Raw genomic sequence first — 22,148 nt, 5'->3', positions numbered from 1 at the left:
CTACACACGAAGTGCCTTGAGTTCTTGGAGCAGGTCCTTGCTCTCCTGCTCCTTTTCTGCAAGGGCTACTGCCTCCGCCGCGCGTGCTGTCTTCCAGCGGCGCATGCGCCACTTGAGACCGCGCTCATTCGCGAGGTCGCGGCCCATCAGCAGCTCAATGGGCATTGCATGGACATCCGACTGGCCAGGACGCGCAACGAGGCGGCCCGTCTCATCACGCTGGGCGCCGGCACTTGCTTCGTCGAGCGCACCCCACTCGCCGCCCGCTGCGGGGCCCACGAGCGGTGCGACATCCAGGTAGTCACTAGCCGCAAAGATGGCACCGCCCTGCTCCAGATGCGCCTGCGTTTCGTTGGCCTGGACAAACTCGGCGAGGCGCCGGCGCTCCATATGGACCATCTCGCTGGGCTTCGGCGCCTGCGCGATCGGCGGCGGGCGTACCGTCTCGCGCACCACAAAGCCGGCATAGGCGTGGGCACCAGGTGGCGTGGCCACAGTAGCGCTCTCCGCAAGCGCGCGCTTCTGGGCGACATGCGCCTCCCACTCGGCGTACTGGGCGGCGGCCTGGGCTTCACCGGCCGGCGTCGAGCGCGGCTTGCGGGCGGGTAGCAGCACGGGGTCCTCGGGGACCCAAGGCACCCACGTCTCTTCCTCGACGGTGCGTCCATCGGCGTGGGTGGCTTGGAAGGCTGTGTGTGAGTCGCGGGTACGTACGACGACGGCGCTGTCCGCCCTTGGGCCAAGGCACCTCGAATTTTCTGATCGTCTCACCGCTGCGTAGCGATGCCTCGTCTGTGACCTTGACGATGGCAAACCGCTTCCACGTGAACATGCCTTTCTGGCGGTCATAGAAGGGCTTGGAGCGAACAATGCGCGAGGCGTAGTACTCGGTGTCCGGCACCTTGAGCATGAGCTTAGAATAGTGCACGGGACGCGGCACAGACGTCACATTGCCCGAGTATCCTTTCTCTTCGCCTGCCTCGGGATCCACAAGGCGCGGCACGGTGTGCTTAATATTTTTGGGGGCGAGCTTGTGGTGATCCTGGTGTGAGAAAAAACACGTACGTCCAAGTCGCGCAGGAGCACGCGGTTGGTCGTGCGGTCGATAGACTGCACGATACCCTCTCCACGAATCTTACGACCGTTTTCGTCGTGCGCCACGGCGCCGGAGCGCAGCTTGACGACGTCGCCTGGCACTATGTTCCAGAAAGCGATGCGGTCTTTTGGCGGCACGTACGGAGGCGTCGGCGCCGCATGAGTGGGCCGTAGCTTATTGATGAACTTGTTATTGGTCCCCTGCCACATGTGGTCCAGGGATCGCAGCACGCGGCGGTTCGTCATGCCCGCCATATCGTCGTCCGCAGCGATCGACCTTGCGAAGGGCGCCGCGGCGAGGTTCTTCCATCACGTGATCACAGAGACGCCCGCGAGCGAGGCTCCGGCCTTGGTTGGATATGAACGCATCGGGGGTGAAAGTGGCTGGCGAGGTGGGCTTGCGTCGCCGCGGCACGCAGGGTGCCGACGTTGTGCCTGACGAGCCTGCGCGCGGTACTATCGCGCCCACGAAGCCGGCACCGATGCTGTTCGCCCCGCTTGTGGATGCGGTGTGGTATGTGTGGACGTACCTGTGCGCCGTCTTTGGCCTGATACTCGTAGAGCCGGCGGAGTTTGTCGCTATGCGTGAGTGCACTGGACTTACACAGTGATGATCTATGCCCTCCTGATCTACGGCGTCCTCCTCGCCTTCTACCATTTCCCGAACTATATGGCCATCGCGCTCCACCGCATGCACTATTACCTGACGGGCGAGTCGAACTAGTCGCGCCGTAAAAACCATGTACGATAGAACCTAGGTACCCCTTCCTTCTAAGTGCAGCATATCTGGCCCAAAGCTGTGTGGCAGCAGCTGCTCTAGTGTGCACACCAACACATGCTCGGGACGGTCGGCCTCTGCCGTCCACTGCTTGTATGGCATGAATATGGGCGTGGACGGCGTGCAGAACTCCCGCACAACCTGCCGGCAGATCCCACAGGGCGTACAGGGCGCCTCGTTGTCGGACGAAACGGCTACGGCCACAATCTGTTTCGTGCGAAGGTCAGCATCGACCATCTTCCGGCAGATCGCCGAACGCTCGGCACAGATACAGGCACCTGGTATAAGGGCAGATATACGCACCATACGACGCATTTTCTACGTTGGCCCCTTGCACAATCGTGCCGTCGTCGAGGAGTAGTGCGGCGCCTACTCGAAAAACACTGGCGTCAATGCCATGCCCGTACCTATAGGGCGAGTATGACAGGTTCTTTGCGTCGACGGCCTGCTCTAAAAGGCGAACGCGGTGCTCAGCGACCCACGCTGCTCGATCCATATCGACACAAGGCGCGATTCGCCCCGCACCTCCACCGACCACCTGGCAGCAGCGTAGCACGTGTTGCAGCGTGGGTGTCCGGACGTAGTGGCCTACGGCATGCTAGCGTTCAATACTGGATTTGGATCAGCACAGCATCGGTCAGCATACGCGCTTCGCAACGCGGCTCTATCAGGATCGTCTGCGTCTCATCAATGAGGATCGCAGGGCCCGGCACATGGTGCATCGGCTCCACATCGCGCAGTCGCACAATGGCCGTAGGCTGGCGCCCCAACTGGTCAAAGTATACGGGCCGACGAGGTGCATTCGCATACGCAGGTGCTTCAGGGAATGCCTGGGCGCCGTGCTGAGCGCATTGCGCCGCATGTTCGCGGAGCACGGACGGGCCGAGCGTGTCGAACGTGCGGCCTGTCGCGCGCACACGGACATCGTCAACAAGGATTGGGCGATCTTTGAGGATAAAGCCGAATTCCTGGCGGTACGTTTCGACAAACACACGCTTCATGTCCCAGTCGTCCTTGGCCGCGGGCTTGAGGGTCATGAGGGCCGTGTCTGTGCCGTCATAGCGCATGTTGAGGTACACGTCGACGTGGATGCGATTCGTGGGGAAGCCCTGGCGCACCAGCTCATCGACCGCACGCTGCTCGAGGTCGCGTGCGCGCGCTTGGAGGCGGTCTAGGGCCATAGGAGCGCCCCACGTCTCACTGCTCGGTTCCTGCGCCTCGAACACGCGGTCAGCGAGGGCCATGCCGTAGGCGGACAGGATTGACGAGTACTTGTGCACCACGACGGTGGTGATGCCCAGCGCACGCGCAATTGCACATGCGTGCTGTCCACCGGCGCCGCCAAAGCACGCGAGAACGTGCTTCGACGTAGAAAAGCCTCGGGCCTGGGTGAGCGAGCGAATAGGGCGGCACATGGCCTCGTTCGCGACGCGCAAAAAGCCGTGGGCCACCTCGTCGACGGTGAGAGAGCGCTGCGTCTCGGCATTGATCTGCGCGGTGAGTGCCTCAAAGGCACGAAGAGACGCATCCATATCGAGGCCTTCGTTCTCGTTCGGGCCAAAGATCTGGGGGAACATGTCCGTGGCGAGTCGCCCAGTCACAAGGTTGGCGTCAGTGATCGCAAGGGGGCCGCCTTTGCGGTAGCACGTGGGGCCGGGATGCGCCGACGCACTTTCAGGGCCGACGACAAAGAGCCCGTTACGGAAAAAGAGGCGCGAGGAGCCACCGGAGGCCACGGTGTTGACACTGGGTGAGTAAAGCATACGCACTCGAGCTGGGGGCTTTGGATAGTCACACCGTCAATGGTCGTCTCCATGACGCGCTCGTACTGCCCCGCGTAGCGCGACACATCGGTGGATGTGCCGCCCATATCAAAGCCGATGCACGGACGCCCGTCGTCCTTATCGTAGGTGGTGAGCGCCATACCGACGACGCCACCAGCGGGGCCACTGATGATCGACTTGAGCCCTGTAAAGTGCTCGACCGACGTCAGACCCCCATCCGACATCATAAATTCGACGCGGGTGCCAGCGCTGCCGTCACGCAGCGAGGCATCAAAGCCACTAAAGAACCCGTTCAGGTACGCCTGTAGCACGGGCGTCAGGTACGCATCCGCTGTCGCAGATGTGGCGCGTGGCACCATCTTGATCATCGGCATCAGGTCGGAGCTCACGCTGATGCTAGGGAAGCCGATCTCCTGCGCAATGCGTTTGACCAGCTGCTCGTGCTCTGGGTACGTGTAGCTGAACATAAATACAATGGCCAGGCTGCGGTATCCCTGTGCATAGAGCGACTCGAGCTCGCGGCGCACAACCGCTTCATCGGGGCGGCGCAAAATCGCCACAGCATCGCCAGACACGCCGCGCACCACGTCGGGGGCCACGTACTGTGCACCGGGTGCTCCTGCGCTCGGCGGCCGATCACGCCCCGAGTACGCCTGCGAAACATGCGCATCGCGCGCCGTCGACGAGAACTGCACGGCGTGCTGGCCCGCTTGAGGATCGGACGTGTAGCCCACCAGCGTCACTCGCTCGTCAATCTCCACAACCTGGTCGTACAGAACTTCAGGCTTGTGGATGGCCAGGTCAAAAATGGCGGGACGCGCTTGATTGCCAATCTGTACAATGTCCTGGTGTAAGTGTTGAACACGTACGCGGAAGCCCTTGGTGGTTATCAGTGCGTGGCGCTCGCCATCGCGCTCGAGCAACGCATTGGTGGCGACCGTGGTCGAGAGCCGGATGTATTCTGTGTAAGTCGCACAACGCACCAATATCCTCCGTCGAGATCTTTTGCGAGCGAGGAATCTTGCGTCCTGTGGCTTGTTCGAGGATACGACGGATGCCTTCGGTCGGAGCATCGGCGTAGTTGTTCGGATCGCGCGATAACAGCTTGATCACAATGTCGCGCGGCGGGACACCTGGTCCTGTCGATGGAACACGGCCCAGGCAGTCCGTGAATGTACCTCCGCGGTCTGGTGAGTCAAGCATAGGACGTACCAATGGCAATCTGTAGTCCAAGAGGCATGGCGGTGGAGGATAAGGGCCATATCACGTCGGCCGTGCGGAGCCCGATAGCGGTCCCGATAAGGAAGCCAGGGCCGAGTTGGCCTTACGCACTATGCCGACCACGCGGACGTCGCTAAGCGAGCTCGATTTAAGTGCGCGCATGCCTGACACGAATGATGTGTTTGAGGGCAAAATGCCGAGCCAGTATACGGATCCGTGCAAGCAGGCGGCGATGCAGTCCATGCGGTGTCTCGAGCGCCATGGCCACGACAAGTCCATGTGCCACAACGAGTTCTATATCTAGTACGTCACGCTCGCTCATGCCAGCCGTCAATGCAAGAAAGAGTTTATCCGCCAGCGTCGCGAGAACCGCTGACTCTATGTGCTACTGGTGCCCGCATTGCGGTACAAACGTACTACGCCGTCGTCGCCGCTCGCGACAAAGCGTGTACCAGGCGCGAGGAGACGAGTTGAGACTTCGGGCGCCTGGGATGTGGGTGCTTCCCTGGGGCACCATGCGACGCACCAGACTGGCCGGTCCAGCGAAATGCTTGATACACACGCCACAGGCGACGCGCCCAGGTCCCACAGGCGGACCGTGGCGTCGGAGGAGCTCATGTCAGTATCGATCGACGTACCATGTAGCCACAATACGCCCATCTCCTCCTGCCTGGACATCGAGGATCCAGCCCTTGTGCCCCTGCAGTGCCGTAATCGCATGGCCATGGAACTGTCGCCGGATGGCCTGCACATCGTGCACAGTCGTCGTCCGGTCATCAGAGCCAATGAACAGGTGATCCGCATACGATGTATCCGGCGCCGCGAAACTCAGCGTGCGCACTGGTTCCGCATGTTCTGTGGTTACTTAGTATCACATACCAGAAATGCTTAGCAGCAGTGCATGCGACGCCATATCCCACACATACACACTGCCGGTATTCGTGCCCATCGCGAGCAGGTCGCCCTCACGGTTCTGCGTTAGTCATTGTTACGCACAAATTCGAGCGTCAAGGCGTATGCACCAGGCTCCAGGCCGTCCGCGGGAAGGCGCCCGAGCGCCTGTCCAAACGACTCGGGCGCCGCCGAGTAAAGCACGACCAAAGCGCCTTCGCCCGCGGCGGCAAATGAGGTACCGTCAGGATGCAGTACCGTGGTCCAAGCCTCAGCACGCACAGGTTCTCCATCGACCACCTGTCCACGCACGCTTGGCGTCTGTGCAATAGGCTGCAGGGATTCACTGTCGTCCCACTGCCACAGCGCCACGCGGCCGTCCATGCTGCTTGTTAGAAGGAGAGCATCATTTGCGCTGCAGGATAGAGATACAATGCCAATATCGTGCACGTCACGAAGTGTCTGCCGGATCCGCGCCTCGCCAACGTCGCTGCGTAAGTGAGCGGACGTACATCACGTCTAACTCGCCGGAGGCGCGGGCTGCTACAACGCCATGCCGTGTCCATGCGAGCTGCCATACAGCCTCATCTGATATCAGCGTCGAAGACACACCATGCACGACCTCCCATTCCTCGAGGTACTGAAGAGACAGGCGTCAGTGTCGCCTACGCACCATCGTCGCTCACAGATGTGGCCTCCACACACAGGAGGCTGGGCAGGCCGGGGCGTGTCGTCCTCCACTCTGATCGCATGTCGGTGGCTGTAAGTGCTGCGTACCCTGAGCTCGACGATATCCAGCCGGCCCCGCCGCGGCCTTGGTCGACGCGGTGGACAGGCATACCTATGCCCGATGTCATCCGACGTCTCTTCCGCCAGTTCCCGCGGCATGTGTGGCCGCCCGCGCAAGCCGTGCTGAGCGACGACGACGCAGGGCGCGTACCCAAGCGCCTCGTGCTGCATGTGACGCCCGCGCTTCCTCGTGCCGAGAATTCGTGGGCAAGCGCTGATCCCGTGTGTCTACGCTGGCAGATGGAGCTCCTGTTCCGTGGAGCCTCGTTCGACTGCGAGCCAGCTACCGAGATGTACTGGACCCCCGATGGCCAATTGCCCGTGGCTGAACTGCCACCTGGTGAGCGCATGCCGCGTCAGAGCGGCACATCACAGCCTCCGCTGCTGGGCAGCGCGGCTCTGACTCACTATGTCGACAACTACCTACCGTTCTCACGGCCAGAGACGGACGAGAAGGCCGTGTGGCCCGACAAGGTCGCCGATGAGGTGCTGCTGTGGCAAAACCTTCTCGAGGGCCGTATCATGGCTGGTACTTTGCTTGCGTGTCTCCGGGCCGGCGTCTATGCGCCGCCGCCTACCCAGGCGCCCCTGCTGCGCCGCTGGCTCTCCGGTATGCTCCCTGGCGAAGTGACCGCGGAACAAGCAGCGCTTGCGCGACTTGCACGCCTTAGCACATCAGGTGCATCGCCCAGCAGTTTAGTTGCCGTCTTTGGCCGTGACCCGCTCGCAGATACTCGCAACCCACTGGCGCTGGTCCCGGGCTATTCGGTGGACTGGGTCGGTTTTCTCAGTGGAAACACGGACTACAGCGCGCCTGACGCAGCGACAGCAGACTATGTGCCACCTGGCCTGCGCATTGACCAGGATGCCATTGTCCGCGATGCGGTCGAGGCGCTCGAGGCCGTCGCTACGCGTCTCGAGGCGCAAAGTGCCCCGCAAGGAAGCGACACATGGTTCCTTGGCGCGTCTCGTCCGACGCATCTAGATGCGCTCCTCTTTGCGGTCTTGTACACCCTGGCTATGCTGCCTGCCGATGCCATTCCAGCGCTCACACGTGTTGTATCCCGCCATGCTGCGCTGGGCGCTTATCGCCAGCGCCTCCACACATATTTGCCGTAGCTGCACCGAGCCGTGAGTCACGACCCGCTGTTTGTCACCGACCAGCCCCGCTCGCACCTCTCATTGCATCCCATGCCCCTCCCTGAGACAACCAAAGATATTTTGGCCGGTACGTACGGGCTACTCATGTGCAAGGTACGGCTGGTGGTATTGCGCAGGTCCTTGTTGGCCAGTACGTACAGGCTTGCTGCGACTGACTTTAGACCCTTTGATATCGTCAAGGTGCGCGTGCAGACTGCGCCTCCCGGCTACTTCAAGGGTGCGTGTGTTTTCTAACTCTAGGTGTGGGTGACTGCATTGCTCACATTCTCAAGGACGAGGGCGCTAGGGCGTTCTACAAGGTGCGTAGAGCACGTGCAGCTAACGTCAGGGCACGACCATGCCGCTGATTGGTGTAGGTGCCTGTGTCTCGATCCAATTTGGTGTGGTGCAGTACTTTAAGCGCCTGTTTGGCGATAAGAATGCGTCGCGTGGTCGCCAGGACCTCACGAATGTGCAGCTGTACACGTCGGGCCTGGCGGGCGGTATTGCGAACAGTGTGCTCGCCGGCCCCATTGAGCAAGTGCGTATTCGCATGCAGACGCAAAAAGGGAATGAGCTGCGTGGTCCCTTTGATGCCGTCCGTCAGATCGTTGCGCGCAGCGGCGTTACCGGCGTGTTCCGCGGCATGGGCCCCACCGTACTGCGTGAAGGCCATGGCATGGGCATCTATTTCCTGACCTACGAGTACCTGGTGCAGAAGAAGCTCCAGGCCAGTCAAATTACACGCGACCAGCTGCCTAACACCACGTCGATGTTTGCTGGTGCGGCGGCCGGCACGGTGGTGCGTGCGACTTACTGACGCAGCTCTGGCTCATGGTGTATCCCATCGAGTATGTGTGCCCTCTAACCCCAGTGTTGTCAAATCGTATCTGCAGACCGACGCGATCGACCCGGCCAAGCGCCGCTTCCGCTCGTCGCTCGATGTGATCCGCCACATTTACCAGAACAGCGGCGTCCGTGGCTTTGTGCGTGGCATCGAGCCCACGCTCATCAGGGTGCGTACATGCGACTGACCACAGGCGCCTTTCGCAAACGGCGCCACCTTTGTCGCCTTCGAGGGTACGTACGCACAGCTACTCATCCTCAGCGGCGATGCGCTACCTGTCTGCCATGTAAAGGCGTCTATACACACATACATAGCGTTACGCCATGGCAGCCAGTGCCTCCTCCAATTCGTGCCGCTTCGTGTCCCAGAGTTGAGCCAGCTCCGACGCCGGTTGTGCCTGCGCGTGCTGCCGGGCCAGTGCTTCGGCGTCCGCGGAGCTCGTAGGGGCCGAGAGTGCTGCTAGTACAGCTTGGTTTGCACCCACAAGGGGGAATGCTGCGTCAAGCTGTACGGCATCGTTGAGTGTCGCAGTAGCCTCAGAAGGGTGAGCCTGCGCGGCCTGGGCCACCGCCTTGCCGACGAGCGCAGGCACCTGGTGAGCCGTGTGCGCAATGGTCGTGTTCTGGCTCATTTCATCATACACATAGTACGCTTGCTGCGTCGCGCGGCCACCACGCACTAGTCCGATCCACGCCTCCATGTACTGGACAAGCAGAGAGTCGTCGCTGACCTGCCGCGCTGCGAGGTATTCGGCCTCGGCGAGGTCTACGCGGTGCATCGAAAGGAGAATGTGCACACCAAGCGCGACACACTCCAGCTCTGTGCTACCGCCCTGCCCCGTCACTTGGAGCGTGTGAAGGGCCTTCTCCTTGTCTCCGCTTTCGTACAGGGCCAGACCCACGTTGCAGCGCACAATCTCGCTCGACAACTCACCCGGCTCGACAACATCCAGAAGCGTTGTCATCTGCTCGAGCACATCCGCCATCCCGGCGTCATCATCGAGAGACTTCATCTCCTTTAGATCTGCAAGCAGCAGCACTGACATGGCGACAGGATGCTCGGCATCCTCACCGAGAAGCTGGCGAGCGCCCGGCACGTCGTTCATCGCCAGTGCCGCGCGAGCCGCATACACAAGCTGCAACAGGCTGGCGTCGTCCACAATGCCGTTGGGCGCATGCTTCTGTGCAAGAGCCACGCACCCCGCATATGCATTGTGGTAAAAGAGACTCTGCACCTCAAACGTCGTCGGGTCCATGATCAGGCTCCGGCCGCGCCAATCGATCGGTGCGACAAGCGCGCGGCGCTCGCCCAGGGCCATGTTGCTTACGTCATGCAGACGCTACGGACATCCTACTTCTGGTCGGCCGTCGGCGTAAAGACGAGCGGCTTGTCATCGCCCAGAGGCTCAGCGGCCTTCTTGAAGTTCTCCGAAGGCACGCCAAGCTCCATGAGGGTAGCAAAGGCCGCGGCGAAGTCCTTAAAGAACTTCTCCTCGTCTTTCGCGTACGTCTGCACGTGCTTCTTGAACGTCGAGTCCTTGACAAGCGCATAGTCCGTGGGCAACATCATGAGGGAGTTCGAGTTCTTGTCCACATACTGGAAGGGACCGTCCCACTTCTTCGGCACCCAGTCCTCGTCTAGCAGGAGCGTGAAGAACTGGTTCGTGAACGAAATTGGCGAGAATGTCCACGGGCCATCGAAGCCACTGTACTGTGTGTGGCAACGGCCAACGGCGTGAGCACCGATTAGGGCGACAGTCTCCTGGTCGTTGAAGCCCATGCGGTGGAATACGTCGCGGATATGGTCGGCGCCGAGCGGGGCGTGCGGCAGACGGCCATCCGGCGGCGTCGACTCCTCGGGCATGTCCTCACGGCCAGGGCGCCACGGGATCTTCGGACCGCCCATCTCCTGCACAGCGGCCACACCCGCCAAAGTCCACAGGTCCGAGTACGAGATCCACGGGAACTTCTTCTTGATCGGCTCCAGGACGTTGCGCGCATTGTGCAGACCGGGGTTCTCCGAGTGCTTCGCCTCAGGCGGGAAGCGCATCGTAGCACCGTTGCTACCGCCCGTGTTCGATTCCTTATCATACGTGCCGGAGCTGTGCCAAGCGAGACGGATCAGGACGGGCGCATAGCTGCCGTCATCGTAGTCCGGGTTCTCTAGGATCTTGGCAATCTCATTGTACACTGCCTGGTAGTCCTCCTTCTTGGGCACCTTCGAGGTAGACTCACCGCCAGTGAGTGCCTTGAGGTCGTCGCGGAAGTAGTAAGCTGCACCGGCCGCACCGGCCAGAGCAGCGGCCCACAGCAGCGAGCTACTACCGCCCTGCTTGGCCTCGGGCGCAGGTGTGCTGTAGGCACGAGCACACATGCGAGGCGACACAGCCGCCGCACGGGGCGCGGCCAGGCGCAGGTTGCGAGCAAAGCGAACCGAAGTACGAAGCGATGCCATGATGGGGAAAGCCAACAACGTTGTCCCTTCCCCGCTCGGGCCGCCCACGCTGCCAGCCGTGGCGGGCCTCTCACGTAATACGGCAACTCTGATTGGTGGCCCGGATCGGTACTCGACCCCACCGGGTGCACTGACCGGTAAAACTCACGGCGCACGGTGTCCCAACTAGGCTTCCTAGTTCGAACTATCATGTACAAAGACGTCTACACAGGTAGAGGTACAGAACAAATGAATGTGGTCATTACATGGCACCGAGTGGATACTTGAGTCGCGAGCCATGGTCATCAACATATTGGTACATGGAACCCGGTCGAATCCCCTTTGGTAGATCTTCATGGCTGGCTCCGTAGTATTTATTCAGACGCTGCTCAATTGTGGGAACAGGGTGGAAATCATCATCGCGGTGCTTACCCCAACGGGGTTTCAGCGGCGTGTAAATTTTGTGGTTTTTAATCATAGCCATTTCCAAACTGAGCATCAGCAGATGCGCGCTGTTGCTCAAGAGACGCACGCGTGGCATATCCACAGGCTCTTCGCCACAGGTATTCTCTTGATGAGGGACGATCGTCTCGCGAGTCGACGCTGACAGCTCGGCAAGATCTTGCGACGTCGCCAGCTTTTTAATCGCTTCCCGGCGGCCGCGGTTGCGGCCCCGTCCCCGAGGCTCCGAAGGAGTCTCCCGCCCCTGCGATGCAATGGCCGCATAGGACATACCCTGGCGACGACGCTGGCTGCCTCGGCGGTGAGACACGCCCAGCACGGAGCCGGACTTGACTGTTTTACTGGCCAACGTCTGGCTCGTTTGCACGTTGGAGTGAGAGGAGCGACTGCGCGAGCGTCCACGTCGGTCTTCGTCAACGCATGGGCTTTCAGGCTTGGACTCTTCAAACACGTCAAGTGACGGAGGAACGGGGTCCTCGACGGCCGGGCGCGGCGCATATCCACTGGAGTGGCGGTCGCGCTGCCGCTGGCGCCGAGAGCGCACTTCTTGGTAACCCTGCTCATCGACGTTGGACGTGATCGAGTCCGACAGCACAGGGACCCCATCCATGTCACCCACACTCGGCACATCATCCAAGGCGGTGGAAGTGGACACCAATCTGGGCGAACGTGGCGGATCGTCCAAGGTATCTGCAGGAAGCATATCATGCACATCCTGCTTCGGTCGCAAAATGTAGCCCGGATTGCACAACGCCGTACCCAGGCCTGTCAGCGCTGGGATCTGTGACGTGTCACGTACCAATGCGAGCGGTGGGCGAGGAGACGACATGCGCCAGCGACGCGGGCTCAAGCCCAGCGTGTTTTCAATGCGGGTATCGTCCAGGGAAGGGTCATGCTCCTCGTGGTCAGACCCGGAGCGGAAGTCGCGAGGCCCGACACTACGGCTGCGAGCATGCTGTCGAAACACTTTAAGCTGCTCGACAGTCGTTGACTCCAGGTCTGGGTCGATAGGCTCACCAATACCAGAGACAAAGGCTGAAAAGTCGCTTGGCCTCACGGGTTCCAGCGTGGGCATCAAGTTAGGGGGGCATGGCGGCGAATCAATGGGAGAAACAGGACTTGAGGGCGTCTCAGGCAACGCCGTAGGCGAAGGCGAGCAAGTGGGGCTATCGTCCAGCTCCATGCCACGGAATATGCCCCATGAATCGGATCGCACTCCCACGTCACTGCGGCTTCGCCGCCGCATAGGCAAACTAGACTGGCTAGGCCTTGGCTCGGCCAATGTGGCATGCGTGCATGGCACAGCAACCACCGTCGATTCGGAGGCATTGTCAGGCTTGGAGTCCGGCGGGATATCTCCAATCGAAGTGACGGAAGACTGTGGTGACTCGACGCTTTCGCTGCGTTTGGAAGAAGATGACCACGAGGACCCGGGTGTAGCCGTCTCCGGCGCTGCGTCTGAGCATGGCATGTCGGCCGTGCGCGGGAACAACAGACAGTGTGGTGTCATTACACCCGGTGGAGAAACGCTCAAATCCTCCAATGACGACGAAAGGCTTCGAGGGACGCTGGACGAAAAATAACTTACAGGTGCTTCGTCGAGACACATTTCTGCTGCGCAAAGATTAGACTTTAGAGGTGCTTTCACAGTGACGCAATCTCCTTCCGCGGAAATGTCCCGCAGAGAGAGCAGATCCAACGCCGTCGAGCATGAGCCTCGGCGTTTCTTCAACTCTGAGGGGGCATTGGTGCTGCACGGCACTGTCGGCGTAGACGCATTCTCATCAGGTGAGGCAGGACGACTTGATGTTCGCCCTAAACATAAGCGAGGTCGCTCCATCCCTCGAAAGAGCTCTCGAAGGGGGGATGGAATCGACATCAGTGCGATTGACGGATCGTCTGCCAACCCAGGCTCTTGGTTCAATCCAATAGCCAGGGTTTCTTAGATGCAAGATCGCTGTTGACCCCAAAGGATCTAACAGGAAGGTATGTAGGACTAGGTGTGGCACGAGACCCCGACTAAAGTACGCGCAGTTAGCAAGATGCGCTCACTGGCTCAGGGTGCGCTGGTTCGTTCGCCCCAGCAAGGTTGCCACCGAATCTAGTAAACCCGGGCACACTATTGATTGGTCGACAAACATCTCGTCGCGTGGTCGGATTGAAACTGTATTTATAATGGACCAATGAAATTACAGCTATAACGGCACTTTGTCAGACTGTATGCAGGCCCACATGCCGAACTGCTCGCTTACGCCTGCACCTGGGCGCCTTCCTCCGCGGATCGCTTCTTGAGCACGAGTGGCTGACCGGTCATGCGACGCCAGACGTCATGCACATCTTCGACCACCGTTTCGAAGTGGGAAGTGGGGTCGTAGGAGCGCGTAATGAAAATTTGACTGTCCTTGCCCGACTCCAGAGGCTCTTCTAGGTCAGAAATCGTGACGAATTTGTCGTGAATTTCGCCCAGCAAGTCGAGGCCTGGGCGCAGCTCCAGCTCCGGCTTGTCGGTCTCCACGACAGTAGAGACCTGCGCCACGTAGATACCCTTTGCACAGATGTTGTGTGTGGAAGACACCTCTGCGATGTAGATGTCATGCTGCCGACCGACCTGGTTCTGCGGAATAATCAGCTGCACCGAGTCCGAGTTGTCCGTGTTCGGGATTGGATGTTTGAGAAGGCAGATGGCGCGCACCACCTTGGCCGTAGAGCGCACGAGCGACTTGCCATTCACGTTGCGGAAGTAGCTAGGGTCGCCTACCACCATGTTGGCCTTCACTGTCTCTTCGCCGCTGCGCACACCCACGAAGCGGCCCTGGTCATCCACAACAACCTCGTCCACAGGCTTGTCCAGCATGTAGGTACCACCGTAAATGGCAGAGAGACGCGCAAATCCCTGGGGGAGCTCGCCCAGGCCATACAGCGGGTAGATGTACGGCGACTTGCCGTAACGCGCCATCGAGCTCATGTACAGGATGATGCGCTCGTAGGTTTCGCGCGCCGGGCGCTGCATGTACGAGTCGTCCAGGTGCAGCGCCATAGCATGCCCGATAAAGTCCCGCGTGCCAGGCTCCAGGCCGAACTGCGCAAACACCTTTTCCATCGGCCACGAGTCCAGGTCAATGCCCTGGTGCGTCGATGGGTCTTCGTCGCGCCACTTTTGCAGAAACTCAAAGAAGCGCTTTGCCCGGCGCTTCTCAAACAGACCCATGAGGGGCGAGCGCACCGCCTCGATCTCTGTGCTTGGCACCTTAGCGATTCGCTTGTCTCGGTACACGTAGCTCGCAGCGATCTGCTTAAACTCCAAGTAGCGCGTTACGTCTGTGTGCACGAGCATATTGACAATTTCGCCGTTCGCCATCATGAACTTGGGAATCATGTCAATGGCATAGTCACGATCACGGCCAATATCACTGGGGACCTCCTGGCCCGGGCGGAACTTGCTGTACAGCTGCGACAGGGTGAGCGAGGCGCACTCGGCGCCATAGTAGTCGTTCCTGTCAATGTGCAGCACCTTCTTGCCCTCCACCGACAACAGCGCCGAAAGCACACACTCCGACACACCGGTTCCGAGAATCACCGCATCTGTACAGTGTTAGCTTCCCTGGTACGCACCATACGTCTCATCCATCCTGGTGAAAGAGGGGTAGATGTTGCGGAGCGGCTCGCTGCGCCCGTGCCACTGTGTATTTCCACAAGCAGGATGTATGTGGAGCTCACGCAGGTCCTTGACTTACACCAACATGGTGCGCTCGTACGTACATCCTCGCCCTGATGCATTAGCTATCCGAATATTGTCGTAACGGGGACGCCAGGTACAGGGAAAACGACATTGTCGATGCAGATTTGCGAAGCTTTCCAGGATCCGTCGGGTTCGCATCCACTGCGCCACATTAATGTGGGCGCGCTGGTCAAAGAGAAAGGATTCCAGGCGTCGTACGATGCCGAGTGGGACTCCTACGAAGTGGACGAGGACCAGCTTCTGGACTATCTCGAGCCTCTTTCTGGAGGTACGGCGCCGGATCCGATCGACGAGGACCCGGAGGGATGCGAGCAGGCACGAGAACTCGCGAGCGACGATGACACCCGTGGCGGCCTTGTTCTGGACTGGCATACCTGCGAGGCATGGCCCGAGCGCTGGGTTGATCTGGTCCTTGTGCTGCGGTGCGATCACCAGCGGCTGTGGGCGCGCCTGGAAAAGAGGTGTGTACCGCGTACTCACTGCAGGAACTACTCCGAGAAAAAGATCGCCGAAAACAACGAGGCGGAAATCATGGGCGTCGTTATGGAGGAAGCGCGAGAGTCGTATGCACCAGAGGCTATTGTCACGCTGCCGAGCGATACAGCCGAGGAGATGGATGCGAATGTAGAGCGTGTCGTGTCTTGGATCCGGGCATGGCGCCAGCAGCGTGGTCTGCCTTAGCTTTGTCGGGGTATTGGACTCTACATCGCTACCAAGCCCAGCCGGGACGCTGGAAACCATTCACAATTTTGGGGTTGCCACGCACGACGCCGCCGCCACCAAGACGGCGCACTTGGCGGCGAGCCTTTTCGAACGCCTCCTTTTCGCGCTCCTCGTGCGTCTTGCCGGGCCGCAGGACCACGTTCATGCGGGCCTGCGGGTGATGCATGATGCCCATGCGCGCGCGGCCTTTGATATCCAGGCGCGCCAGGTAGTCACCCTTGGTAACCCAAGCCTCCGACACAATAAGCGTGGCTGGGTCCATGCCCTTGGCCTCCGCATGGTCACGGGCCATGGCAAGAGTCGCTTTGATACGGCGTGCAGCGCGCTTCGCACTAAACTGCATCTGCAAGATCGCAAAGTCGATCGGCTTACCGGCAATCTGGTTCGCGAGCAGGTTGAGCTTGCGGGGGCTTATGCGGAAGACCGCCGTACTGTACTTGTGTTCAGCCTTTTCGACTCCATTCGGCTCAGTCAGACCGCCCCAGCGCTTGCGCAGGAGGCGCTTTTGCCGCTTGGCATCGCTCGCCTGGCGCTGCCTCTCCTCGGCCTGGAACTCGGGCGCATCATACGAGTCTTCCATCAGCATATCACCCGTAGAGGACTGAGACGCCATCATCTCGTCACGACGCTGGTCGCGCTGGACACGCTCGTAGTCCTCGGGGAGCAGACCACCCTGCTTGCGCTGGAGCTGGCGCTCGCGGCGGTTGCCCTGAATCAACGGGAGCACCGTGTCCCAGAAGCTGGTGCGCACGGACGTCGTAGATAGAGGCCGTACATGTGCTGTAGCGGGCACCCCACGCGGCAGGACGCGCGCTACAGGAGCCAGCAGTCGCAACATTCTCCGAGGAAGTCGAAGCGGACGCGAGGACTGGACGACCGGTGGAAGACGTCCACGTGACATCGATGCGATTTTCCCCCGACCAGGCGGGGCCAGCGCGCACGTCCTTGGCCAGCGCCATGTCGCCGCTCGTACCCCAACCGACCCTGTTCATTGACGGGCAATGGTGCGCGTCTAGTGATGGACGGACGCGCCCCACCATCAACCCATTTGATGCGTCTGTTATTATGGAGGTGGACGAGGCTTCTGCCGCGGACGCCCAGCGGGCTGCAGCGGCAGCGAAGCGCTACTTTCAAACGTCTGACTGGGCTCGTCGCTCGTGTGCGGACCGTTGCGTGCACCTCCAGCGCATGGCCGACCTGCTGCAGTCGCACAAGGCGGAGCTTGCGAAAATTGAGACGATTGATACCGGCAAGACGCTCGGCGAGTCAGAGATTGACATTGACGACGTGACCAATGTGTTCCGTTTCTACGCCGAGGAGGCGTGCAAGCTGGACCACGAAAAACGCATCACCGGGCCGCTGATTCCCGAGTCGGTGAAGAGCACAATTGTGCACGAGCCGGTCGGTGTGTGTGTGCTCATCACGCCGTGGAACTACCCCATCCTTCAGCTCTGTTGGAAGCTGGCTCCCGCGCTTGCGACTGGCAACTGCGTGATTATCAAGCCGAGTGAGGTCACACCGCTGTCGACCGTCTACTTGACGCGCCTGCTGCTAGATGCAGGCTTCCCTGCTGGTGCCGTGCAGCTGCTGACGGCCACCGGTGCGTCCGTGGGCCCAGTGCTCACGGCGTGCGACGACGTGGACCTTGTTTCCTTCACGGGCGGTCTCATGACAGGCCGGAGTATCATCCGCAGCTGTGCAGAGTCGGTGAAGCGCTGCACGGTGGAGCTGGGCGGCAAGAACCCGAACGTTGTGTTCGCCGACTGTGACTTGGACTGGGCTATCGACAACGTCGTGACGGCAGTCTTTGTGCACAGTGGCCAAGTTTGCTCGGCAGGTGCGCGGCTTATCGTCGAGGAGCCCATCGCGGATGCGCTCGTAGCCGGTGTCGTGAAACGTGCGAACCAGATCGTCATGGGCAACGGACTTGACCCGGCATCAGAGACAGGCCCGCTCGTGTCGCAGGAACACCTTGCCAAGGTCCAGTCGTATGTCGACCTGGCGCGCAAGGAGGGTGCCAAGGTGCTGTGTGGTGGCACGCGCCCTGACCCGGCGACGTTCCCGCATCTCGCCAAGGGCTACTTTTTCCTGCCGACGGTGATCGACGGCTGTGACCGGACGATGCGCATTGTACAAGAAGAGACGTTTGGTCCGATTCTTACGGTCGAGCGATTCCCTGCAGGCGATGAAGAGACGGCCGTTATGCTGGCGAACGATACCAAGTATGGACTAGCGGGCGGTGTGCAGAGTCGTGACCAGGCGCGAGCAGAGCGTGTGGCCCGCCGTCTGCGTCACGGCACGGTGTGGACGAACACCTATGGCACGTATACGGCGCAGGCCGAGTGGGGCGGCTACGGCATGTCGGGCAACGGCCGCGAGCTTGGCAGCAAAGGCCTCGACGAGTATGTGGAAGTGAAGCACCTGTGGAGCGAGACCAAGCCGAGTATGATGGGCTGGTTCAAGGGTGCGCGTATGTAGACCTACAGCTCATCCTTCTCAGGCGAGTCGCTGATGACGCCAGCATCGAAGATCTTGACCTCGTCCATGGGGCGGTCGCCGGGGCCGGTCTTGACGTTCTCAATGTATTCAACAACGTTCATGCCGTCCACGACGCGGCCAAACACGACGTGTCGACCATCGAGCCAGGGGGTTTTCACGGTCGTAATAAAGAACTGCGAGCCATTCGTGTCGGGGCCAGCGTTGGCCATCGACAGGATGCCGGGGCCCTCGTGCACGAGATCAAAGTTTTCGTCCTTGAAGCTCTTGCCCCAGATCGACAGACCGCCACGGCCATCGCCGCGGGTGTAGTCACCGCCCTGGATCATGAAGTTCTTGATCACGCGGTGGAAGACGCTGCCCTTGTAGCCGTTGCCCTCGTCGCGCTCGGCCAGCGTGACAAAGTTCTCCACGGTCTTGGGCGCAGTCTCGCCGTACAGGCCGAGGACGATGCGGCCAATCGACTTGTCGCCGTGCTCGATGTCGAAGTATACCTTGTGGGTGATCGTGGCATCGGCATGCGAGAGAGCCAGGGCCACAGAGACCGTGGCGAAGAAGGCCAGCAGCAGGCGCACCACCGAGAAGTTCATAGCGTAGCGAGGGAAGTGGCGCGGGGTTTCCGCCCCCCGGCGCAGTTGCTGCGGCCGGCCGCGTGGCACCAGCCACGCGTGGCGCAATGACGGCGCGGACCCTGGGCAAGCTTTGTATCACGTGCATTCGGCCGACACTGCGCTGGGTACACTGGGCAGCCGCACCGACCATTGGGCTTGGTCGTCCAGGACGAGCGAGGGACACCGGGACATGGACACTCCGCCGCAGATGAGCGGGCTGGCCGGTGTTGCTGGGCAGTTCGTGCGCGATACTGCTGTGTCGACTCCGTCCGCCACGACCACACCTCACGATATGTATATGACACCGACCGAGCTCGCCACTGTGTTGTTGGAGGCCTTCAAGACACTGCTCAGCGAGTGCGAAAGCTACGTGCAGTACTTTGAGCAGCGCTTTCGGTTGGAGGAAGAGCATGTCAGGGCTGTTAAGGTGATGCTCGAGCGCCAGCGCGACCTGGACATGCGCATCAATCGCAAACTAGCGGCGCTGCCGGGCCTGCTACCTGATCCAGGCCGCCTGTCCAACCTGCGCAACACCTGGGGCGATATGCGCCTCTCAGAAATATGGGGTAGGTACCATCATACTCACGGCAGCGATCGACGTGCGACTCAATACGCTTATGGACTGCAAACGACTGGTCCTGCAGCCCGTCGTGCAGTTCCGCGATGCACAGGAGCGTATCCGGCGTCGCGTCAAGGACGATCTCAAAAACTGTGTGGACGACTACGAGGAGATGCTGCATACGACCCTCCCGCGTATTCGCCGCATGTATGAAAAACGATGCGAAGAGCACGAGTTTTTCCGGCACCAGCAGCGTGCCATCGAGGAGCAGCGCCAGCTTCTCTCTGTCAGCTCGTTCACGTCGCCGTCTGAGATGCGCGTGCCGGACACCTTCTCGGAGGTCCGCGGGTCAACAGACGCCGCCCTCCCACCCCTTCCCGTCACCGAGTCAAATATCAGCACACCCAACTCGTCGACGAACCGCTCGTTTCTAGAGACGCTACGCAAGAAGGAGGGCTGGGACCATGCGCCGCGGCGGCTCAATGCACTCTTTTCACGTATGCTCGATGTATCGGACCGTGTGCCCAGCGGTGAGCTGTCGCCGACGTTCCCGATGCCGGCGCCCGCCGGTGCTGGGACTCCCGACCCGGCACCGGGCAGCTCGGACACACTCCTGCCGCCCGGCATGTCTAACAAGGCCCTGCAAACTCTTGCGGTCAAGCAGGCCAAGGCGAAGCGTGAGATGGAGGAGTCCGACAAGGCGTACCGCAAGGCCATTTTCGACCTAGAGACGCTACGGCTGCGCAGAAACAAGGCGCTGGAGGCTGCCGTGAAGAGCCTTTTGGAGTGGCGGCGCGAGCTCACTGTCACCATGCAAAATGCGGCCCTGCAGTATGTGCAGTCGAGCAAGGCGATGCGCACATCGATTGAGTCAGTGCACCAGCAGGACGAACAGCTGGCGCTGCGTATGCTGCAGGATTTGGACGAGGAGCAGCGCATTTGCGAAGAGTGGCTGCCCAATACACGCACACTTGTGAAGAATGAGCGAGTGAAGTATGTCAACTATTTCCACGGTCCGTTCAACGACCTTATCTTTGGTACAGGTCTCGTGGACTATGCGTTCTCGCACGGTGACCACAATGTGCCGTCGACGGTTACGGACAAAGGCCAGGTACTTCCGTCTGTGCGGCCTCCGCTGATCGTGACGAAGTGCATTGACTTTATCGAGCAGCCGCGATGTGTGCAGACACCGGGCATCTACCGGCTGAGTGCTAAGTACTCACGCGTGCAGGCGCTCACGAGCGTGATTGAGCAGGACGAGTCATCGTTCCAGTTCGACACTGAGCGAGAAGATCCAATCCTCGTGGCCTCCGTGCTGAAGCTGTACCTGCGAGAGCTGCCAGAGCCCGTGATGCCGATGAAGTGGGAGGAGCGGATTAAGTACACGCATGAGCGGGAAGAACACATCCGCACCGGCTTTGCGAACTTCAAGTCGCGCATACGTCGTATGCCGCCGATTCACCAAGCAACGCTCCGGGCGCTTCTCCTGCATCTCAGCTTTGTCGCATCGCATGCTGCCGCGAACAAAATGACGCTCTCCAACCTGGCGGTTGTGTTTTCGCCAGTGATTCTCTCAGAAACAGATCACGAGACGACCAGCATCGCGGCCGCCAGCGAAGAAGACCGCACGCTGGAGGACTTGATTAAATACTGTGGCGAGATCTTTGCCGTTCCGGCCGCGTACGCGAACCCCCTCCCCCCCGTCCCGTCGACGCCGCCCAAAGAGCCTGCTGATGCGTCTGAGCCAATGCCCGCGAGCATGGCCCGCAGCACGAGTCTATACAAGTCGCTGGGCGATCACCAAGACCCGGAGCTGGGCGGCTCGGAGGAACCGTGGGGCCTATAACCAGTCTCTCGTTGCCTTAGATACCCATGTAGAGGACCCCGCGCGCCGCAGGCTGCCCAACCTCCACTTCCATGACATCGACGCAGCCGCAGCAAGTCGATGTCGGCTCGCTGAGCGTGCCCCAGGTAGGTAACGAGGCATTGACCTCAGCTTGTGGATGTGCGAAAGCAGTTGGAGCTGGAGCTGAAGCAGTTTACGACCATGTTTGGACAGCTCAAGCTCGCGCAAACGCGATTCCAGAGCTGCCTCGAGAGCGTCGAGGAAGTGCGCCCTGAGAACCAAGGTGCGTGGCCTCGCTAACGCGCGAAGAAAAGACATCATTACTGCCTCTTACAGCGTCGCTGTACGTGCCTGGTCACCTGAGCGATCCAGACAAGGTCATCGTCGACGTCGGCACGGGCTACTTTGTCGAGAAGGTACGTTGCGCCTGCCTGACGCAGTCTCGTGCGGATGCGCGCAAGCTCTATAAAGACAAGATTGACTTTGTTGCGAAGAACATGGAGCAACTCCAGGAGACTATCCACCGCAAGCAGGACAACCTGCGCGTGGTAGGCGAGCTTCTCCAGGTCGTACGTTATTGCACTCACATGAAAAGAAGCTGCTCCAGCGCGAGAGCCCTCAGGGCGCAGCCTAGTCACATAGACACGACCTCTACGGATGCGACGCACACGCTGCTAGCGCCGCCACGGCCACCGAAGGGCCTGGAAGATCCTCGACGCCTCCACATGAGCAGC

The 22,148-nt window shown here is 60.5% G+C and overlaps 13 protein-coding genes and 1 pseudogene across 14 annotated transcripts; 4 read left to right on the top strand and 10 right to left on the bottom strand.

The window, feature by feature from the left end:
• On the bottom strand, positions 1-910 carry MSY001_0873 (uncharacterized protein; the record flags this gene model as incomplete). The annotated part of the gene is made up of 2 exons (XM_018885966.1): positions 1-689; positions 715-910. The coding sequence occupies 2 exons, from the start codon at positions 908-910 to the stop codon at positions 1-3; spliced, it is 885 nt and encodes a 294-aa protein (XP_018739487.1).
• Positions 911-1,849: 939 nt separating this feature from the next.
• Positions 1,850-2,369, bottom strand: MSY001_0872 (uncharacterized protein; the record flags this gene model as incomplete). The annotated part of the gene is made up of 2 exons (XM_018885965.1): positions 1,850-2,151; positions 2,177-2,369. The coding sequence occupies 2 exons, from the start codon at positions 2,367-2,369 to the stop codon at positions 1,850-1,852; spliced, it is 495 nt and encodes a 164-aa protein (XP_018739486.1).
• A 109-nt stretch (positions 2,370-2,478) lies between these two features.
• Positions 2,479-4,860, bottom strand: MSY001_0871 (uncharacterized protein; the record flags this gene model as incomplete). The annotated part of the gene is given in 3 exon segments (XM_018885964.1): positions 2,479-3,654; positions 3,669-4,618; positions 4,641-4,860. The coding sequence occupies 3 exon segments, from the start codon at positions 4,858-4,860 to the stop codon at positions 2,479-2,481; spliced, it is 2,346 nt and encodes a 781-aa protein (XP_018739485.1).
• A 637-nt stretch (positions 4,861-5,497) lies between these two features.
• Positions 5,498-6,258, bottom strand: MSY001_0870 (annotated as a pseudogene). The gene is made up of 2 exons: positions 5,875-6,258; positions 5,498-5,623 (listed from the first exon to the last, which is right to left on the bottom strand). Coding segments are annotated over exons 1-2 (510 nt in total).
• A 261-nt stretch (positions 6,259-6,519) lies between these two features.
• Positions 6,520-8,732, top strand: MSY001_0869 (uncharacterized protein; the record flags this gene model as incomplete). Its single annotated transcript, XM_018885963.1, has 8 exons — positions 6,520-7,612; positions 7,688-7,786; positions 7,813-7,849; positions 7,881-7,936; positions 7,960-8,018; positions 8,048-8,500; positions 8,524-8,549; positions 8,573-8,732. 8 exons carry the CDS (start codon positions 6,520-6,522, stop codon positions 8,730-8,732), a joined length of 1,983 nt encoding a protein of 660 aa, XP_018739484.1.
• A 129-nt stretch (positions 8,733-8,861) lies between these two features.
• On the bottom strand, positions 8,862-9,863 carry MSY001_0868 (uncharacterized protein; the record flags this gene model as incomplete). Its single annotated transcript, XM_018885962.1, has 1 exon — positions 8,862-9,863. One exon carries the CDS (start codon positions 9,861-9,863, stop codon positions 8,862-8,864), a length of 1,002 nt encoding a protein of 333 aa, XP_018739483.1.
• A 32-nt stretch (positions 9,864-9,895) lies between these two features.
• MSY001_0867 (uncharacterized protein) lies at positions 9,896-10,999 on the bottom strand (the record flags this gene model as incomplete). Its single annotated transcript, XM_018885961.1, has 1 exon — positions 9,896-10,999. One exon carries the CDS (start codon positions 10,997-10,999, stop codon positions 9,896-9,898), a length of 1,104 nt encoding a protein of 367 aa, XP_018739482.1.
• A 241-nt stretch (positions 11,000-11,240) lies between these two features.
• MSY001_0866 (uncharacterized protein) lies at positions 11,241-13,049 on the bottom strand (the record flags this gene model as incomplete). The annotated part of the gene is made up of 1 exon (XM_018885959.1): positions 11,241-13,049. The coding sequence occupies one exon, from the start codon at positions 13,047-13,049 to the stop codon at positions 11,241-11,243; it is 1,809 nt and encodes a 602-aa protein (XP_018739481.1).
• Positions 13,050-13,688: 639 nt separating this feature from the next.
• Positions 13,689-15,068, bottom strand: MSY001_0865 (uncharacterized protein; the record flags this gene model as incomplete). The annotated part of the gene is made up of 2 exons (XM_018885958.1): positions 13,689-15,022; positions 15,053-15,068. 2 exons carry the CDS (start codon positions 15,066-15,068, stop codon positions 13,689-13,691), a joined length of 1,350 nt encoding a protein of 449 aa, XP_018739480.1.
• A 207-nt stretch (positions 15,069-15,275) lies between these two features.
• Positions 15,276-15,860, top strand: MSY001_0864 (uncharacterized protein; the record flags this gene model as incomplete). Its single annotated transcript, XM_018885957.1, has 1 exon — positions 15,276-15,860. The coding sequence occupies one exon, from the start codon at positions 15,276-15,278 to the stop codon at positions 15,858-15,860; it is 585 nt and encodes a 194-aa protein (XP_018739479.1).
• Positions 15,861-15,888: 28 nt separating this feature from the next.
• Positions 15,889-16,679, bottom strand: MSY001_0863 (uncharacterized protein; the record flags this gene model as incomplete). Its single annotated transcript, XM_018885956.1, is given in 2 exon segments — positions 15,889-16,642; positions 16,654-16,679. 2 exon segments carry the CDS (start codon positions 16,677-16,679, stop codon positions 15,889-15,891), a joined length of 780 nt encoding a protein of 259 aa, XP_018739478.1.
• Positions 16,680-16,805: 126 nt separating this feature from the next.
• MSY001_0862 (uncharacterized protein) lies at positions 16,806-18,380 on the top strand (the record flags this gene model as incomplete). The annotated part of the gene is made up of 1 exon (XM_018885955.1): positions 16,806-18,380. The coding sequence occupies one exon, from the start codon at positions 16,806-16,808 to the stop codon at positions 18,378-18,380; it is 1,575 nt and encodes a 524-aa protein (XP_018739477.1).
• Positions 18,381-18,382: 2 nt separating this feature from the next.
• Positions 18,383-18,988, bottom strand: MSY001_0861 (uncharacterized protein; the record flags this gene model as incomplete). Its single annotated transcript, XM_018885954.1, has 1 exon — positions 18,383-18,988. One exon carries the CDS (start codon positions 18,986-18,988, stop codon positions 18,383-18,385), a length of 606 nt encoding a protein of 201 aa, XP_018739476.1.
• Positions 18,989-19,301: 313 nt separating this feature from the next.
• On the top strand, positions 19,302-21,414 carry MSY001_0860 (uncharacterized protein; the record flags this gene model as incomplete). Its single annotated transcript, XM_018885953.1, has 2 exons — positions 19,302-19,575; positions 19,601-21,414. The coding sequence occupies 2 exons, from the start codon at positions 19,302-19,304 to the stop codon at positions 21,412-21,414; spliced, it is 2,088 nt and encodes a 695-aa protein (XP_018739475.1).
• Between the last annotated feature and the right edge of the window lie 734 nt (positions 21,415-22,148).

The sequence above is a fragment of the Malassezia sympodialis genome, genomic scaffold (assembly GCF_000349305.1).
Source record: "Malassezia sympodialis ATCC 42132 genomic scaffold, msy_sf_4, whole genome shotgun sequence".
Classification (NCBI taxonomy): Eukaryota; Fungi; Basidiomycota; class Malasseziomycetes; order Malasseziales; family Malasseziaceae; genus Malassezia; species Malassezia sympodialis.
This window is presented reverse-complemented; position numbering and strand designations above follow the sequence as displayed.